The sequence below is a fragment of the Pleurodeles waltl genome, chromosome 6, assembly GCF_031143425.1.
Source record: "Pleurodeles waltl isolate 20211129_DDA chromosome 6, aPleWal1.hap1.20221129, whole genome shotgun sequence".
Taxonomy (NCBI): domain Eukaryota; kingdom Metazoa; phylum Chordata; class Amphibia; order Caudata; family Salamandridae; genus Pleurodeles; species Pleurodeles waltl.
In genome coordinates, this window is record NC_090445.1 from 1,440,475,236 (window position 1) to 1,440,495,652 (window position 20,417).

At 42.4% G+C, this 20,417-nt stretch overlaps 1 protein-coding gene across 5 annotated transcripts in view; it reads left to right on the forward strand.

Annotated features, from left to right (window-relative positions):
- The window catches only part of KAT6B (lysine acetyltransferase 6B), a 346,743-nt gene that overhangs the window by 227,771 nt on the left and 98,555 nt on the right, over positions 1 to 20,417 (forward strand). For all 5 annotated transcript variants that reach the window (XM_069240850.1, XM_069240852.1, XM_069240854.1 and 2 more), the window contains exons 8-9: positions 5,618 to 5,739; positions 14,152 to 14,267. In XM_069240850.1, the coding sequence (XP_069096951.1) occupies positions 5,618 to 5,739; positions 14,152 to 14,267 (238 nt within the window). The remainder of the gene's footprint in view (positions 1 to 5,617; positions 5,740 to 14,151; positions 14,268 to 20,417) is intronic.

Genomic DNA, 20,417 nt, shown 5'->3' on the forward strand with positions numbered 1-20,417 from the left:
TCCAAACTTGCATCCAGGTTTTACCAACCAGGGACAAAGGGGAATGCCCCTTTGATCAACTGCCCATAAAGTTTTCTGCATGTGTTTCCTCCCATTCCTCTGATACCCAAGGTCACCAGCAATTTCTATAGAGCCAGGTCCAGGATGATCTTAATAGCCCCAGTATGGCCTCATCAGTGGTGGTACACTACACCTACTCCATCTCTCAGAGCGACCACACATGAGATTGCCGTGCAGAACGGATCTTCTCCACAAGCTTTGGGGACGGGGGGATATTCCATCCCAACGTTCCCTTGCTGAGCTTAACATCATGGCTCCTGAATTCATGCAATATGGTCATCTAGGTCTTTCTCAGGAATACATGAAAATTCTCAAGGAGTTCAAAAGACCATCAACAAGACATTCATATTCGTTTAAATGGAAAGGATTTTATATGCTGTATATTCAGAATCATTTTCATCCAATTCTGGTGCCAGTGGATGTCCTATTACCTTACCTTATCTAGCTAGCAAAGCCAGATTTGTGGTTTTCATCCATGAGGTACATCTTGCAGCTATAACTGCTTATCAAAAATCGTCTTCTCAGACATAATTTTTTCGAATGCCTGTTAAAGATTTTTTAGAGGGCTTAAAGTTTTCCCTCTTTGCTTACTGAATGTAGTACTTTCAAAACTCATGGGCCCACCCTTCGAGCCTATTCATAAGTCCTCCCTACAACATCTTACATGTAAAACAGCTTTTTTGTTTCTATTACCTCAGCACGCAGAGTAAGCGCAATTCAGGGTATCAGTGCGAAAGAACCTTACACAGTGTTCCATGATAAATGGGGATTAATGAGAACCCATCCTAGTTTCCTTCCCAAGGTGGTTTGTGAATTCCATATTAACCACTCTCTCGCTTCCTATGTTCTTTCCCAAGCCATCCATGCCAGCAGAGCGAGCTCTACGCTCTTTGGATTTAAAGAGTTCTAAAGCTTTATTTAGATACAACAAAAGACATTAGACCTATAATTTATTTGTGAACTATGGTCCAATGAGAACAGGCATGACTGCAGCCAAACAAACTATTTCCAGTTGGATAGTTTCTTGTATTGTATTTACCTTATAGTTAGCTAATGAGCAATTGACTACCAGGCCCAAAGACCACCCCTCCAGGGGCAAGGCAGCAACAATAGCTCATCTGATAAATGTCCCCATCTCTGAAATTTGTAAAGCTGTGACATGGAGATCAGTACATATTTTCACAAGACCCTTCCATCTCGATTCTGATACTAGAGCAGACACCCAAGTGGACAGGCCTCATTGCATAACTTCTTTAAATAAAGAGGTTAACTACTGTTTCTAACTCTAGCTTTGTCGGCATGGTTATGGGATGGGCCTGCTATTCTACTCAGTGCTTATGACTATTGATGAAAATCCCCTGGAAGAAAAGGATAAGTTACTTACCTGTAATCCTAGTTCTCTTCCAGGGCAATCCTTGTCAAAGTCGTAAGCAACTATCCCACCTCTTTGGACGAACCTTGCATACAGCAATTGATTCTTAGTGTTTCGTTCTGTACATCACAGTAAAAAGGTACTGACCTAATTGTCACCTTTCTGACCTTTGAGGCATGATGGTATATTAAAGGTCCTCGAGGCCTTAAAGGCACAGTGCCATTTATTTGATTTGCTATGTTAATCTGAATTCAGCCTATTGGCTAAAAATGTTTTTCATTACAGTTGTCTGTTCAATAAAAGCTACGATTGCACTCTAAGTCTCCTATTTTCTGATTTACAGAAAAGCTGGAGACTTTTTCAATGGTTATCTAAGGAAAACATAACGAAAATTAGACATGTTTTTCTTTTTAATATAGGCGGTGTGCATATTTTTTTTATCATGTATATATTTTAAAGATTTTATATAGAGAATGGTGGGATTTTTCAGTGCTTATGACTTTGATGATTCCCCTGAAGAGAACTAGGATTACAGGTAAGTAACCTATCCTTCTTATTGTTGGTGGTAATCCCAAATGCTTCCTCAACCTCACCCACTGTGTTGTCAGGCTAGTAGCTCCAATAATATGGTGCTGCAGCCATCGGAGGCCCCTCCCCTGGTTTGTCCTACCAAGTGATTCCTGCAGCATTCCACCTGTATTACACTATCATCAGCATTCAGATGTTGTATGAAGGGCTTGACTAAGTTTTTTTTTTTTTTTTTTTTTTTTCCTGGTTGGTTAAGTGAATATCTCCCTGTTTATGTCCTTGAGAGCATTCTTTCCCATTTTCTGTGGAAGTGAGAAATTTTCATGGGTGTTTAGAGTTTTATCATTCATAAACAAGCATAGTTCATCTGACGTTTAATAAGCCTTTCCTTGAATTCCAGTTTGCATAAGGTTGCACTCTTTGCTGACAATAAATGCAAAAATACAATTTCTTTTAAACTTCACATCAAGATTAACCAACTAAGCCACCGTTTTGTGGCTTCTGGCTATAGCTACACTCCTCACATCAGATTTTAAAGTATTCAAACACCAAATAAGTCAACTAGTAGGCTTGTCCTGCCATTGCAGTGTGAATTGAAGCAGCCACTATAAATCCATTTTGTTTGAAATAAATACGTACATGGATGTTTACTTACACACTGGATGTTTGCACTGTTGGAAGCAAGTACAATTCTAAGCTGTTAGCATGTGTGAAGAAAACAGGTTTGCAGGTTCAGGTGTTTCTTTTTTGAGGATTTGCAAAGATGTGCAGCTCAAGGATTAGACTGCACACGGTAGTAAATAGTGGACACACATTTATCTGCTTAGGCAGCTTTCTGTCAGTTATTCTGTGAACCAACCAGGAGGCCAGTTTCCTTATCCCACCTCCTCCATAATGAATGGTCATAGTCAAAATGTGAACAAAAAACAAATAACCACCTTCACTAATGGTTCCAATCAATCGGAATCCCTAAATTTGATAACCCTTCAAGACAAGGTCTTTAACATAGGTTCCTATAAGGGTACTGTATATCATTTTATTTTACAATTATAATTACGTTCATGTGCTGCATACATACATATATATTGCACAAATAGTCCTATGCAACCGTGGAAAGGCCAAAAAAGAAACTATTATTCACACATTCTCAATCATACTTATTAAAAACAACACGGATTGAAACATTTTTTCTAAATATCCGCTCTGCCCCCCGTCCCAAAAAATCAAACACGATTCCAAGCAATAGGGCTTATATAATCCCCCTATGGATTCAACAATGTCACTTAATTTTGCATTTACTAGATGTTGTGGACTTCTAATTATGGGAGCTCATATAGTCGCGATTCAATACATTCAGAGCATGGTCATTGATTCTTCACTTATAAAATCAAATGTCAAAGAATCAAGTATCAAAAATTCTTAGGTGGAGGGGTTAAGTCCAGTTGATTTATTTTATTTTTTTCCATAATAATGCTGACGCGCGTTTAGGTGTCAAGTGACCCAAAGAGTCACCCACCTTCCTCAGGGCACACAGCAGATATAAAACTGAAGCCCCCCCTACATCAATACAGCACTGATATGCAGGAGGTCACAATGCTAAAGACCCTCATAAAATCCACTATTCCTTTACGTTCTTCGTCGTAACAGTCATTCCTTACCATTTTCTTACAATATCCCAAATTGCAATGAAAGGGCGTTGGAAAGGCAGGATCTTCTTTTATAAACCAGAGGTAAACCTAGATGGGAAAACGTGGCATCTGCCAGCTGATCAGTAGGACCTGACAACCTCATAGACACAGATGAATCTGAACCAAGGTTACAAAGGTTCAGTCAATTACAGGACTAACATTCTTCAGCCACAGCGCCAAAAGTGATACTTCCTTCATGAGATTAACCTAATCGAAAGCTGGAACATTCAAACCGAGTCAAACAGTCAAAATGTGTCAATCTGTGCTTCACGTCCTTTAACTGATATTAGGAAATCAGAAAAATACAAACAGTAAGTGCTGCTAACCTGAACACTTGCATATCACTTTGTGATACAAAGACATGGTGGGCGTTTTTGTTTGCTACTTGGCTAAAAGCCATAAAGCTGTATTTAGACGTTTTGGGTAACCCCATGCTTTAGGCTCAGCAAAATGGCACCTTGTTTTTTGAAAGATAGCTTACTGCTGGGTTTGGTCTCTGTTTGACTTGAACGTTCATTATAAATGTATCTTGTCAGCTTAGCTATGAACTGCCTCAGTGATTTCAGATCTTGGTGCTGCTCCAGAGATCGTTCTTTTAGGAGACCCTTTTAGAGCTTGAAATTGCCTCAAAGAGCCAACAATGTACCCCATATGTATAGACATTTTTCAAGTTGCACAAATCCTTGTGAAGACCGGATTCTTGTGTGCAAAACCCTAATATCAACTCATAACCTTGAAGCTGATAAGAGAAATGTAAATGAGCACCCTGAACATTCTGAAATCCCTGTAACGTCCCATGTTTACTTCTGTGAACAGAAAGTATAGGATGCTAATAAAGCCCAGTACCTTATTTCACCTGTTTACTGCAAATATTCAGGTTTTACAACTCCTAATGATTCCTGTTGCACACACACATTCAATGATTACTGCACAATCGTTGCTTATTCAGGCTTCACATAAATGTAACCTCCAGAAGATACTGGCTTCACATATATTACTTCCATCAGATCCCTGAGATAGCTGCTCCTATCCTATCATTCCCTGCACCTGTCCAGAAGTACCCTTCATCAAGATGCTTTGTGGCTCTTACATTGGAGACCACAGTTGAGCATTCCTTGCGCCACCTGCATGATGCCATGGATCCTGGCTGTACATAAACATTTCCTTTTGTTGTATTTGCCAACAGCATGCCTCAGTTTAAATGTTTATACCAGATATAACTTTTCCTAGGTGTCCCTGTGCTACCTGTATTGATTCGTCTTTATAGCTGCTTCTTTTATAGATTCTTCCTTTATAGGTGCTTCCTTTATAGACCCCGTACCCTGGACCAGCTTCAGGTGTCTGTGTGGTTTGTACCTTACACCTGTCTCTTCCTGGGACATTCCCTGTGCAGTCCGTAGTCAATAGACATATTATACACTTTCCCCACACTGACTCCACCAACGATATCCCTATGCCTACAGTATTCTTTATAATTGGATGCCCCATATCTCCCTCCCCGGCAGCTGTCCCCTTCCCTTCATATGTCTATAAACTCCCCAACCCCCCAACCCAACCCCTCACAGGAAATCCATACCAGTCAACTTGTTCTGAGCCCTGTACATTACATGCATTTCCCTGGGGCATCCTTTTGAATCCTGTGGTTAGTTTTGTGAATCTGTTCCATGACTTCCTCACCTAGAATATGAATTTGCCAATTGAACACCTCTGGGTTTACAAATCACAAATCTTGCTTTGGTGTCCCCGTTCTCATATACTTCATCTTCTGGGTCATTTGCCAATCCATGGTTTTACTCATAAGTTTCTTGCAGAAGCCAGTTCCCCTTAACCTTGTCCCACTTGTATGTCTCTCTATGGTTTGGTGCTGGTGTCTCTTTGCTGTCTGTTTTTTTAATATATTTTGGCTTGGGCGGGGAGTTTGTTTTTATAGAATTCCGAAACTAATCTTATTGATGCTTTTAAATAACAGATACCGAATTCCAAATAAACATCAAACAGGAAAATGCAGATCTAAATTTGGCTGGATGCAAAGATATAGTGACTGCAGAAGATTTGGAGATCTTTAAGCAGGCTCGGGAGCTATCATTGGAGGTAAGTGTCTAGATGGCAGCTGGTTGTGTGCAACTCAGATTTTCTGTACTTTGGTCCTGAACACAGTTGTCTTTTACATGCATGTGCATTTGTGCTGGGCTTTTTGAGTTGTTTAGATAATCATTAATAATGAGTTATTTTACTGCAGAGAAAATGCTCTCCAAATGGACACTGTCTGGTTGTTTGAGTAGATAGATATTTCTCTTTAGGAGGAGAGATGAAAATGTGTAATGTCATCCTAATCTTCTAAAGAAGCTTCCTCCTGGCATTGCCAGTAGGGTTATTTTTATTGGGTGGGCACCATTCATGCTTATGCTGGTTATGTTTAAAGTTGCCACCATCACCTTGCTTTATCAGTCAGTATGTGCGGATCAGCAGTCGTATGTGGAATATGGCTGTACCATCAAAGTACTCGCACATTTTTACATTCTGAAATAAAATACTTTTTCATCAAGTTCCGGTTGTGAAGTTGAGGGTAGGGTGTTACACTTTTATGTTTTGAAAGAAAAGAAGATGGAATTTGTGATGTTGGGTTTTTAAAGTTGATCATGCACCATAGGTGGCTGATTTCAAGATCTGTTAAGCAGATAAGGGTGTCAATGGGAGGTTATCTCAATCAAATTTTTCCAAGTTTAGGGAATTGTACATTGTAAGACACCTTTCCTCCATATTACTGTTTCTTTCTTAAAGACGTGCATGATGCACTGCTAGCTACTGAAGGTAAACACCAGTTCTAATTAACATGGTGGACACAATGTTCATAACTGGCCCGCCAATCTGGATTTGCCCTTTGCAGGCTCAAGCTACCTTACAGACCCACAAAGAGAGCATTCTATGCTGCCACCTCCATGGCCTTTTAGCATGCTTTTTTTCCATGTCTCACCACAAACTTGCTTTATTTTTACCCTGCTCTGTAAGTCGCAAACTGCTCATCTCTTATGCAATATCTCTTCTGCTCTTGCTCCTTCATAAGCTGCCCACTCTGTATGTGGTGCTGTGCCAGACCCTCCACTTCCTTCTGTTGGGAGAATAAAGCCCTACCAACAACTTAAGTAGAAAAAATACCCTGACAGGTTTGTTCTGGGAATTTGGGCTTTCTAAAATAAAGACCGGCATGGTGGGATGTACATTACGAAAGTGGCCTATGAGCAGGGCCTCTGAAAATTGTGGCAGGGGAAGACTACATTTTGCATGTTGAATCTTTTCTGGACTTACCTGGTGTGCATTATTCCACCATCTAGTATTTCGGTCTAAACTCTCCCTATAGATCTTTTTTTTTTTTTTTTTTTTTTTTTTTTTTTTCTTAATTGGTTGTTGACTGTTTTCACCATTCGGTGCCTAGTCCAACCTTCTCATGTTCAATGCCTGCCCAGGAAGGTTTTTTTCCCCCACTGTTGAGTCTTGAAGCATCGCTGAAAGCTCTCCAAACGTAAAAAGAAAGAAAATGATGGCTCATCTAAGCAAAATCAAATTTCCAGAGGGGAAAACATCACAGTAGCATAAGGAAAAGTCTTGCCAAAGAAGTTCAGTAACCACCGAAAAGTGAGACATGTTGGAGGCAGATGACAGAAGGCTGAAGAGTGCATAGGCAGGAGGCCCCCCTTCTCAGAGCGGGAAGGAGAACACACTTTTCCATTTCTGCCTGGAGTGCCATCACAAGTTTGCCCTCCGAAAGAGGCTGTCGACCGTGCTCTACACAAACTAACTTGCTTTTGAAATCAAGAGAAAAAGACTTCTTAAGGCCGAAATGCCAGCGATCCAGAAGAGAAGGACTTCCACACCTCACTCATAGTAGCATATTCTGTCAAGACCTTCAACTGTAAACCTACAAGAGAAGAGAGATTCTGGTCATTGGACCCTCTCCCAATGACTGCTGAGCCACAGAAGATTGAGGAACAAAGTATCTTCTTAGAAGAGGACCCAGAATCACAAAGCCAAGGGCTCAGAAGGCATTGTAGAACAATAACAGAATCTCATGTCTGATTCCCCAGAAGAGGCAGTAGACTCATCTGTCAAGGCCTTCGCCTCTGGATGACCTTTCTATGTACACCTAAATTGTCAAGAGAGAAACAGACCAGTATGGGATCCTATTGGTTGGAGGAAGAAAAGTCACATGTTCTCTGCTTGTGACTCGCTCATCCTCACAAAGGAAAAGTCCGTACCTGACAATGCTTCTGAGCATTCTGGACCAGGGGAGAGAAACCTTCACAGAGCAAACAACCTGCAGGTTGGGGACACCCTGAGTGAAGAAGAAATACAAACTTTTTCGAAGGAACCTACATAAGTACGGGGCAACGTGATGGTGGGCTCAATTATCATGGCTTCTGCTAGTAAAAGAGCGAATGTGCTGACTACTTCTGGGTCCACCCCGGGCAACGAAAGTGTAAGAGAATGTATATGGTGGGGCGAAAGTATGAAAAGGGTGGGGGCATGCAGTGGCGCATCATTCATTCTAATGCTCTGCTCAACAGGTACCCACCAGTCCTGGGAGGAGATGGCAGAACTGAAGAAACACATACCAGGGCAGTATCAGAAGAGGGGGAGCTCCCTTGTTGAGGGAAAGAATATTGCATACACATGCTCGCCGGATCCCACTAACCCAGCTAGTGGACAACTTGTGTCCAGAACAAATTTGAGTAAGCATGTCTGGCTGCTGGTTTCAGGGATCAAGTCCAGGCCAAAATCAACAGAACACACCATTCAGCGGGGGAACACCTGTTTGGCAGTGAAGTGGATGATCCGCTGTAGTAAATAAAAAGGAGACAGTGACTCAGCAAAGTTGATGCGAGCCCTGCAGTATAGAGACCATCAGAGAAGGAGTCATCACAAGAAGACCTGACAGTATGAGGGCTTCTAAGTCATCACACCATACTAGGCTTTTCAGTCACACCTACAGACTCGGCAGTGGCAATACCAAACACCCCAGAGGCAGCCTTTTTGCGGACGAGTGAGAGGCAAGGGACAGCCACCCAGGGACGCAACACCAACAAGTAAGTGACTTATAAAGTCAGAGGCCCCTGCGTACACACAGCAGTGGTGAGAATAGGAGCCTTCCTTCAAGAGTGGAGGGTGCTCACAACAGACGGGTGGATACTCAACATCATCCAACAGAGCTTTTGCATAGAACTAGTAAAACATCTGCCAAAACGGAGTGGAAAGAAAACAACCCATTGAAAAAAGAAAAAACATTCCTGTACCAAGAAATGAGAGTATGTTACAAAATCAAGCAATAGAGAAGTTACCCCTGAGGGAGATCAACCAGGAAAACTACTCCACATATTTCTTAGTACCAAAACTACACAAATTGCTTTGAGCAATACTGGATCTCTGTTTCCTTAAGTTTCTAAAGAGACACAGATTCAAGATGAAGACCCCACAATAGGTTATCCTACAACTTCAGAAGGAGGATTACGTGACCTGAAAGACACAGGAAGTTTCTGCGCTTCATAACAGACAAGACTCCCTACCAATGCAAGGTACTACCATTCAGAATAAAATCAACACTCCGGGTTATTTCCAAAATGGTTAGTGGCCACAGCAACAAATGACTGGTAAAGGGAGTTCCTTCCACAAGTGCAGAAACCGCAAAATAACAGAGATGGAAACCCTCCATAGACTAGGGTTCTCCATAAACGCAGAAAAGTCACCCATCCCTGAACAAGAGAATCTCTTTGGGAACAAGAATCAGTGCAAAAGAAGCAAGAGCATTTTCTTGTGAAGAGTACTGTCAATAATGCAAGAAGCTTGCCACTGCCTCGAAGGTTAAGCCTCCTGAGAGTGAGGATTGTGTGGACGTTCTTGGGAATCATGGCCTCCTGCATGCCACTAATCCTACATGTGAGACTACACATGAGACTGTTTCAGGAATGGATCCAGAACCAACAGTTTCAAGCAACTGGAAGTTGAAGATCTTGTGGTTGTCATGCAAAAGTATAAGAGGAGATGGCATGGTGGAACAGAGTGAACATACCAGTAGGTGTACCCTTCATGCTACCAACTCTGACAGTGACCATCACTGCTGACGCTTTTCACATGGGATGGAGAGCACTCCTGGGAAAGCTCAGTATCACAGGGGTGTAGAACTTAAAAGAAGAGATACAATACATAAACTTCCTGGAACTAAAGAATGTGCTCCAAGCTTTATAAGCTTTCAGAGGCGGTTATGGGGAAAATGAATTCAAGTTCAACGGACAGCACAACAACACTGTTCTACCGCAACAAACAAGACTGAAAAAAATTATTCTCCTTATCAAAACTAGTGCAAGAAATGCAGAAGTGGGTCACTCAGACTGTCATAAAAACAATACATCTACCAGGAATCGACAACATGGAAGGGGGCAAACTGAGCAGACAGGCATCATTCTCATACGAGTGGTATCTGAATCAAACGGTGTTAGTGTTCCAAAGGTGGGGGACACCAGAGATGGACCTGTTCACAACACCAGGGAATGCATAATGCCAGTCTTTTGCATCCAGGTACCCACTCCATCGCTCTCTGAGGAATGCACTGTCGATGGCTGGTTGGGGAAATTTACATACGCTTTTCCCCCTCATCCCATTGTTACTGCTAGTGACCAACAAGTGCAGACAGTTGAATGATGCTAGTGCTAACCACCCCTAGTCAGTAAGACAAACCTGGTTATCAAAACTGATAGCTGGCTCACACCATACAGAGACTGCTAGTGTTACACTGCCTACTTTCCATGCAGGTAGGTGGGGGAGGGATGGGCCAGGTGGGTTCCAGCCAGAGCTAAAAACACTGAATTTAGCAGCATGGCACTTGAGGACAGAGTTCGAACATCCAGGTCTGCCAGAGAAAGTGATGGCAGTCCTCCGGGGAAGCAAGAAGACAGACAACAAGGTACAGCTACATGGCCAAATGAGAGAGAGACCTAAGGCAGTCCAAAAACCTGGGTCTCTCAAGACCGGATACACGATACTGCAGTCAGCAGATACCTTAGACACCTGCTAGGCATCATCCTAACCTGCGTGTATCTAAAGACACACCTGGCAGTGATAGTGGCCCATTCAAGGGTACATATAGGGAGAAGCTTCTTCACACCTGTAATCAAGCGGTTCTTAGAAGGGGCCAAGAGGAAAGCTCCACCAAAGAGCGCACCAACAACCATATGGAACCTAAACGTGATTGTATCACACTCAAGACAGTGTTACTAATTTGAATAACATCACTTTGCAGGATAAACGAGCTGCAAGCACTCACTATACAGGAGCTATACATTCAAATACACAAGGACAGGGTAGTTATGAGGATCAGCCTACACTTCCTGTCAAAGTTCATATTCCACTACCACATAACGGGCAATGCAGATACCTAGGTTTTTCAAGACCCAACGATCCAGGCCAAAAGAGCCCTCCACGCACTTGACGCATGCAGGGCAATAATGTATTACCAGATGTTGCCCAAGTAATGTAAATAGAGCTATTGAAATGCTTGATTAATTGTTGCCCAATATGTAGATTTACTGCACTTCCATTATCATCTACCAACGGCTGCATAATTGGCTGATATTAATACAAAATATTTATAATGCAATTAGATAAAACATTGGTGTTAAAAAAGAAAAAAAAGAGATCCACCCTCACCTGACAATTAACAAAAGTTAACTGCCCACCTCTCGGGTATTGACTGATGTGGTCAGCCGTTTAGGTAAAGCAATCAAGTTCTATATACAGGGAGTGCAGAATTATTAGGCAAATGAGTATTTTGACCACATTATCCTCTTTATGCATGTTGTCTTACTCCAAGCTGTATAGGCTCGAAAGCCTACTACCAATTAAGCATATTAGGTGATGTGCATCTCTGTAATGAGAAGGGGTGTGGTCTAATGACATCAACACCCTATATCAGGTGTGCATAATTATTAGGCAACTTCCTTTCCTTTGGCAAAATGGGTCAAAAGAAGGACTTGACAGGCTCAGAAAAGTCAAAAATAGTGAGATATCTTGCAGAGGGATGCAGCACTCTTAAAATTGCAAAGCTTCTGAAGCGTGATCATCGAACAATCAAGCGTTTTATTCAAAATAGTCAACAGGGTCGCAAGAAGCGTGTGGAAAAACCAAGGCGCAAAATAACTGCCCATGAACTGAGAAAAGTCAAGCGTGCAGCTGCCACGATGCCACTTGCCACCAGTTTGGCCATATTTCAGAGCTGCAACATCACTGGAGTGCCCAAAAGCACAAGGTGTGCAATACTCAGAGACATGGCCAAGGTAAGAAAGGCTGAAAGACGACCACCACTGAACAAGACACACAAGCTGAAACGTCAAGACTGGGCCAAGAAATATCTCAAGACTGATTTTTCTAAGGTTTTATGGACTGATGAAATGAGAGTGAGTCTTGATGGGCCCGTGGCTGGATTGGTAAAGGGCAGAGAGTTCCAGTCCGACTCAGACGCCAGCAAGGTGGAGGTGGAGTACTGGTTTGGGCTGGTATCATCAAAGATGAGCTTGTGGGGCCTTTTCGGGTTGAGGATGGAGTCAAGCTCAACTCCCAGTCCTACTGCCAGTTCCTGGAAGACACCTTCTTCAAGCAGTGGTACAGGAAGAAGTCTGCATCCTTCAAGAAAAACATGATTTTCATGCAGGACAATGCTCCATCACACGCGTCCAAGTACTCCACAGCGTGGCTGGCAAGAAAGGGTATAAAAGAAGGAAATCTAATGACATGGCCTCCTTGTTCACCTGATCTGAACCCCATTGAGAACCTGTGGTCCATCATCAAATGTGAGATTTACAAGGAGGGAAAACAGTACACCTCTCTGAACAGTGTCTGGGAGGCTGTGGTTGCTGCTGCACGCAATGTTGATGGTGAACAGATCAAAACACTGACAGAATCCATGGATGGCAGGCTTTTGAGTGTCCTTGCAAAGAAAGGAGGCTATATTGGTCACTGATTTGTTTTTGTTTTGTTTTTGAATGTCAGAAATGTATATTTGTGAATGTTGAGATGTTATATTGGTTTCACTGGTAATGATAAATAATTGAAATGGGTATATATATTTTTTTGTTAAGTTGCCTAATAATTATGCACAGTGATAGTCACCTGCACACACAGATATCCCCCTAACATAGCTAAAACTAAAAACAAACTAAAAACTACTTCCAAAAATATTCAGTTTTGATATTAATGAGTTTTTTGGGTTCATTGAGAACATGGTTGTTGTTCAATAATAAAATGAATCCTCAAAAATACAACTTGCCTAATAATTCTGCACTCCCTGTAGCTGTTTCTTACTGGAATGACATGGCAGGCTAAAGCCAAAATCTAGTTTTAGAATACAAATAACATACGTGGCACATCTTATCACTAGAAGTGTGTACACCTACGCTTGTTTTGAAGTTCAGACTGGTGTATGTAGTACACAAATATTTTACTCTGAAAGGTTAATGTTACTTGAAAGTTGTTTTTGGTATTTTCACACAAGACTGAATTGAATTGTTTAATAGCATTTTGAATAGAATTTATTATGTGGATACAAACTTTTTTTTTCTTCCAAAAGCATATGAATCCCTTTTCTATCAGCCTGTTAAAATGTCAAATTGGTTAGATAATACAAACTTTGGTACATGTTGTGCATCAAAACTCAGTCCGTTTGGTAGTATAATTTGGCCATTGCTTCCTCATAATTTCATTGGCCATAGTTATACTGAATAGTTTAAGTTAGTACTTAATTTACTGTAAACAACAATTGTTGGTTATGGTCAATCAAGTGGGGGCAGAGATGAGCACTTCATACCATTTTGCCTCGTGACTTTAATGTGCTTTCTTCAAGGCAGAGATAAGAGTTTTGTAATATCATCTGGAGTACAAAGAATATTTTAGTTTCTCATATATGAGAATGAGCAAGGAACGGTGGCCTTGAGAGAGTTATAGTACTGGGTTTACAGATACATATATTGTGTGCTTATTAAACCTATTTTGTGCAGTATACCCGTTGCCACAGATACTCTTTTCAAAAGAGGGATGCAGCTGTCTATACGTGGCCTTTTTATTTTAAAATTGTACACTCCAGTGGCACACACAAGAAACGTGTCTTAAACTTTGTAGAATAGTTTGTGTGCCATAATCTTTTTTTTTTTTTATTAATACGTATTAAATATAGAACGTGTTTGCTTTATTTAGTAAATAAAGCTTAAAGATAACATTTCACCAACCTCAGCAATTTAATTGAGATACTTATTTTGAGGACTAGAACACAAAAACTCTTAAGTATTGGCTCCATAAACCTTGAAGGTTACTCAGTACCCAGATAAGGAAGTCTAAGGTTCAGGATGCATACTTGCTCTTTATCCAGTGCCTCTTGCTGTATACATATTTGTACTTTAGAATCAAGTTTACATTGCTCATTTTTTTTGGTTTGAGTAACACATTTTTTTATTTTGTATTATGCAGAAGATTGGATGCAAACGTGTTGTTGACGCCCATGGGCGGTTTCCATCCATGATTGAGTTTGGGAAGTATGAAATCCAGACCTGGTATTCTTCACCTTACCCACAGGAGTATGCCAGGTACAGTCGGTGTTCTTATGTTACTTCGCTCTGCACTGTTATGGAGCATCTTTCTCCTTTTACAGTCCTTGTAGCATGTCAAAATCGTGCATCACGTTTTGTTTGGTATGGTTATTTTTTGTTTATTTTGAATAAAGCACACACTACAAAGCTTCATTGTTTCTAGGCGTTTTCTGCATTGATTATGGATGTATAGTGACCTGGTGACAACATAGCTTTTAAAGAGAAGTGGACATTGCATAGCTATATCATGTAAATGTACTATACTGCCCTTGTAGAGCTATGGCTGTTTTTGCACTGGTTGTAACAACTGTGTCCAGAAGATCTTTGTGTGGATTAATGAAAACCACTCTGTGTAAAATTAGACGTGAACCTAACATAATATTTATTGTACAGGTGAAGCATAGCAGAACAAGGGGTTCATTAAGAAAAAGGAGTTGGAGCATTCAGATCTTGAGTCTCAAACTGAAATGCATCAGTGACAGAGTGGCTTACTTGGTAGATACACACCATGTAGGTCTTTGACTTTGTGTACTGTAAAGTTGCATGATTGCTTAACGAAAGGAATAACCGGGTTGGTCTAGTAAATCCATTGTACTGATGAGTGGATTGTGTGTTGTCTGCATCTTTGAGTATTCGCCAGAGCAAACTGCAAATTGAAGCCCTGTCCCCGGATGACTTGTATATCTGATTGCTGTGAGTAACATATCCATTTTCACTTGTAACACTAGCCCAGATCAAGGCCTTTAACCATTTGGTAGAGTTTAATATAAAGTATACCTATAAAGGCTGTGTTGCAACTGGTCAGCTGCTCACTCTTCTCAGATACTGATGTTTTGTTCCTGATGGTCTATATCTAAAGCAAATATTTGAGTTGATCATCTTAAAAAGGCAGTGCAACTAAGTTTGTGAGAAGGATAGAGTGCTGAAGCTATCCCTCAACTCTTCCCTGATTGTCTGTTTCAATGATCAATAGAAGACATCTGCTTCATAATAAACTCGGACTATGTCTTTGTATGGAAGAAACCATGCCTTTGTGAACCAGAGCTTAGCAGGTAGGACTGCATAGCAGGTGTTCTACACTCTGTTAGGGTACATCGCTTCAGACTTGTGATTACAGTTTAAAGGCACTTCCATGGCTGAGTTGCTACCACATAACCATATCGCCCAATACACAAATGTCTCATACCTAGGCTTGGTTTCTTTACAAACCAGTGTAAACTAGAGCTCTAGTTGTTTTGAACTGACTTAACACTATAACTCTTAGAACGCATTAGCTTGTTAAATGAAAGCCCACAACTTAAAATGTGCCTCTAGGAACATTAAGGCATTTGGTAACCCTCTTAAGCTACGATAATTGGGTCTCAATTTGATGTCTCATCTCCATTCCGTCCAGTTTAGCTAATGCAGGTGAACTATTAATCTCACAGAGCACAGACTGTAGTCTTTTGTGAAAGGTTACTTGCTCAAGGCACTTAAGTGTACCTTCAGTCTTGTCATCACTTCCATCGTGCTGTATTCATAATATATCTTCGACAGTTACTTTACACTGTGTGCAACAACTTTCAAATGTAATGTTTTTTGGCATATTATTGCTTGTTTTTCTCATCTGTTACAGCGCCTTGCCACAGTGTTATGGTTTACAAGCTCTGTTTCATAAACCTGAAATAAAATTATAAATACATACAAATGGAACTGTATTTGTGTACGTTTTTGAGACTTCACTTTCAGCGTTTTTTTGGTGGGTTTGATACTTTGCTCAAAAGATCATCATTGTACAAGTTGGTTGTGTAAAAAAAAAAAAAGGCTAAAACTACTTGGGCAAAATCTTTGGTACATCAAGGATAAACAGCGAACTGTTTCAATCCTTAATCATGTAATTTATTAAAATATAATCCATATTGGTTGGATGTTTTAGTGCAGCTAGTCTTGATAGAGTCCAAGAAGAAGACCAAGCTACCAGGGATAAATTGTAGAAGTAATCAGTTGGAAAAACTGTGATTTTGGCTTTGAAACAGTTGGTTCACAAAGATATAATATTAAATGTACAATTCATAAAGGCCTCCTGCAAAGTTAATCTGTAAACTGGCACACGTTTTCCTTGCTACCCAAGGGGATTTTCCAACAGTGTAAAGCATCACTAAATGTTAGATGTCAGTTCCTTTCTTTCCGTTCCATCAGACGCGGAGCCGGAGCTCCCTTCCTAGTCTAGTTGAGATTTGTACCTCAACATTTTTCCAGTGTGCAAGGGATGTCACCCCCCAAAACTACAAGCTTCAACCCCTGTCGGGACTGTTGTGACAGATCCCTACAAGGTATGCTTGTGGTGCCTGGAGTCGAGCCACAACTACAAGGTCTGCACAGACCATGTCGATAAGCCCAAAGGCCTTTAGGGAACGTGAGGTGAAACTCTTTGCCAAACATAAGGCACTCCATGTTGCGGTCCACAACCAAAGTTCCTTCCCGGAGCTGCACAAGAGGCTGGTCTTCGTCATGCTCCAAATCTTCAGTTAAATCTAAAAGGAGAGTTATCTGGTGTGCGAGAGAGTGGAGGGAAGGGCCCCTTGACAGACGCTTTCATCAGCTGAGCTTTGGATATAGTTAGTCCACTCATGAAATGAGGTTAGCGGTTGTAGAGGCAGGGCTGGGAGTTCTGAGATATCGTGGTAGGTGTGACTCCAGGGCTGGTTATTGATGTGGGGGTCGTCACAGATGGAGCCCCTCCTCATCCTGGTCCCTGAGTTGTATATGGGCTGTTTTCCAGTTGCCCCCCTCGGGTGTTCCACCCCCCTCCCCTCCCTCCAAATCGTGTGCTTGATACCGTGATTGTCATATGGGCATTGTTGCACGATTTTCCGATCTGTTGATGCTCACTATAATCACAGTGTTCTGTCTGTTTGATAGTTGATGTAGTGAAATGCACTACACTAAATGTGTAGGGTTTGGCGCCACTAATCACTATACCCAATACGTTTGTGCTGGTTGGTTCGACCTAGTCTAGTACAATAAGTGTTTATTTTTCTATGCCTACCTGTCAGAGCACAGTGTATGAGCCCCGATGGGTGGCCTCGAACGGGTGCTGCCAATGGTTGGGCTACTGACTGTATTTTTCCTTCAATGTAATATGCTATGATGTAGTGCATAGCTATCTGTGTTTCTTTCTATGCATAAATAAACAAGTTTAAAAAAATCTAAAAGACACAAGATGTTGAAGTGGGATTCTCCTCCTTTGTGCCATTCGCCTGAGCAGGTATGTGGGCGATGCCACTCTTCTCTGTCGCTCCTGAAGTTCGCTGACTTCGTAGCTGATCCTGCAACTTGTTCTGGCACAACACAAGTTTTTGGGGCCAAATGCCACACCATGTAATATTGAAGAGTTCCGTGCAACCATTCTCCACCTGTTTGGATGCCTTATGACTCCCTATGGTGTGCCTTTGGACCTCAAGGACCTGTGAGGCCCTTCATCTGTAATACCGCTGGCAGGTTCGACCTCTGCGCCAATTTGAATGTCTGAGCCATTCATGCCTCTGCTTCCAGATGGAGACCTGGGCCTGCCCCGTGTTCCTAGTCACCTTTGCTGATGCCGTCAGTGCTGGAGGAGGAGTAGGAACCAGTCGGAGGTGGAACCAGTTGTTCAGTCAGATGCACAGTTAATTCCGGTCCCAAATCCAGCCAAGTTGCTGTTTCCTCTGTTGAACGTTCCTATTCCTCAAAGGAGGCTTCCCAGCTTGGACTACCTTTTTGGCATTAATCCTGATTGAGTTTGGTCAAGTGGCCTCAACATCTCTCCTGAGGTGGCCATTTTTTCCTTCTCCTGGACCTGCCGCACAGAAATGTGTTCCCTACTCTTTGGTTAAGCATAAGGTGGCTAAAGTTTTTTTTTTTTTTTTTAACCTCTACCTCCCCACCATGGTGGCAGAAACTAATGTTCTGACTGAAGTCCTGCAACCTGCGCAGACTTCTGCTCAGCCTCTCCTCCCATTTAACAAAGCTTGGCAGACACATTATTTAGGGGCCTTGACCAAACCTTGCCCTGGCCCCCTGTCAGCCAGCTTGCTATGCACCATCGTCCAGCTGAGGGTGACCCTGCTTTTCCCTCCAAGCATCCTCCACCAGACAGCCTTGTTGTTCAGGCCTCTAATCCAGACATATTTCCCTCCATTTCTCCAGACAAGAAATTGCAAGTATGGAAACAATTTGGTAAGAGGTACTTTTCTTCCACCAGCTTAGCCCTCTGCTCTGTCAATGCCAGCTGCTTGTTGGGCCGTTTCTCCCATGCCCTTTAAGATTCAGTGGCTTGAATCCTCCCGTCTGTTCCTGATAACCTATGCCCTCTCACGGCCCAGGCAATTCAAAATGATTGTGATGCAGCCAAGTTCACAATTTTTTGTGCCTCACACATCACCAGTTCGATCGGCGAGCTATTGGCACTAGTTTTTCTGTTCACTGCCATGGTTGGCTTGATCTACTGGATTCTCCAGTGACGTCTAGTCCTCATTGATGGACATTCCCTTTGATGCAGTGCGCCTCTGCAGAGACACGGCTGACTCTGTCCTTGAGTGGTTTAAAGAGTAGGGCTATGGCTTGCTGTCTGGGCCTCTCTGCTCCTCCTCGCCAAATGCACCAGTTTCTGCACTCCTTTTGTGGTATTGGAGGAGGCCCCCTTTACATCCAGCCTGTCCAACACCCTCAGAGGACACAACAATTTCACAGCCCAGGTGCCCACTGCTCACAAGGCCAATGTCTGCATGCTGCCAAGTCTGCCACTCCCCATAGCACCACCTGCCAGGCCTGTTTAGTGTGACCTTTACATAGCACGGCCACCTGGTTGAGTAAGAATCCAAAAATTATTTCTCAGTTGGCAGGTGATCACTGCAGCTAGTTTGTATGCAAAAAGCACTCCAGCTCTTCCACCCAACTTCACCTTCCACTGTCCCCCCAACAACTGGCATAGGGCCATCTCTCCATTTTGTGGCACGAAGTACAAGCAACTTTATCCAAAGGGGCTATCTAGAGGATTCTGGTGCCTTGAGTAGGGGATAGTTGCTATTTATGCTACTTTCTGGCGCCAAGGAAGGGCTCTGACCTACACTGGATATGTGCTCTCAACACCTTCCTTCGAAAGGAGAAGTTTTTAAAATGTTCACCCTGGTATAGGTATTGTCTACCTTTGACCCTGGAGATTGGATGGTTGCATTGGACCGGAAGGTCACCTATTTTCATATTCCAGTCTTGCAAGCCTTTCAGTGCTACCTGCGGTTCATGGCGGGACAGGAGCATTTCCAGTTTGTTACTCCCCCTTGATCTCACCAGTGTCCATAGGGTGTTAACGAAAGTGGTAATGGTAACAGTCCATCTTCAGAGATGTGGGGTGCCATTCTTCTCCTTCATCGAGATAGTTTGCTTAAGGTGGACTCACCCCAGGCAGTCAATCACCTCCAGATTACAGCAAACCTCCTGTAGGCTTGTTCACTATCGATGTGCCCAAGTTGCACCTTACTCCTCAGATGCTCCCCTTCAGAAATATTCTGTACACTATTTGATTTTGTGCTTAGCTGCTGGAAAGAGTCCAGGACATTCAGGCTATCATCCTGATCTTTCAGCCTTGGTCCTGTATTTCAGTAAAGTTGACTCTGGGGCTGCTGGTACTGATGGCTTCCTGCATTCTGCTGGTAAAGCACGGTAGGTGGCGTATGCAGGCTCTGCAGTGAGTTCTGAAGTTCCGGTGAGCATCATGGGGGACCTCTTTTTGACCATGTTTGGGTTTCGGAGGAGACTGCAAAAGATCAACATTGGTGGTTGCTGGACTGCAATTGGGTCATCAGCAGATCCCTTGACCTTCCCTGCCGCCATTTGGTTTGAGGTGGCCATTTGGAAGATGGAGAGATTGGAGACTTCTGGCAGTTAGACCTGGAGATGGTGCAGTGTCTCTTCTGTGAATGGGGAGAGCCAAGGCTTGGTCTGTTTGCCACCACTGAGAACAAGCAGTGCCATAATGTCTGTTTTGGAGTTTCCAAAGTGCGCCTTGCTTGGCAGCTCGTTCCACCTAGAGTGGAACTTGGGACTCCTGGATGCAATTCCGTCAATACCACTCCTGCCCAGAGTTTTCAAGAAGATGAAGACAGACTGGGTCCAAGTCATACATCATGG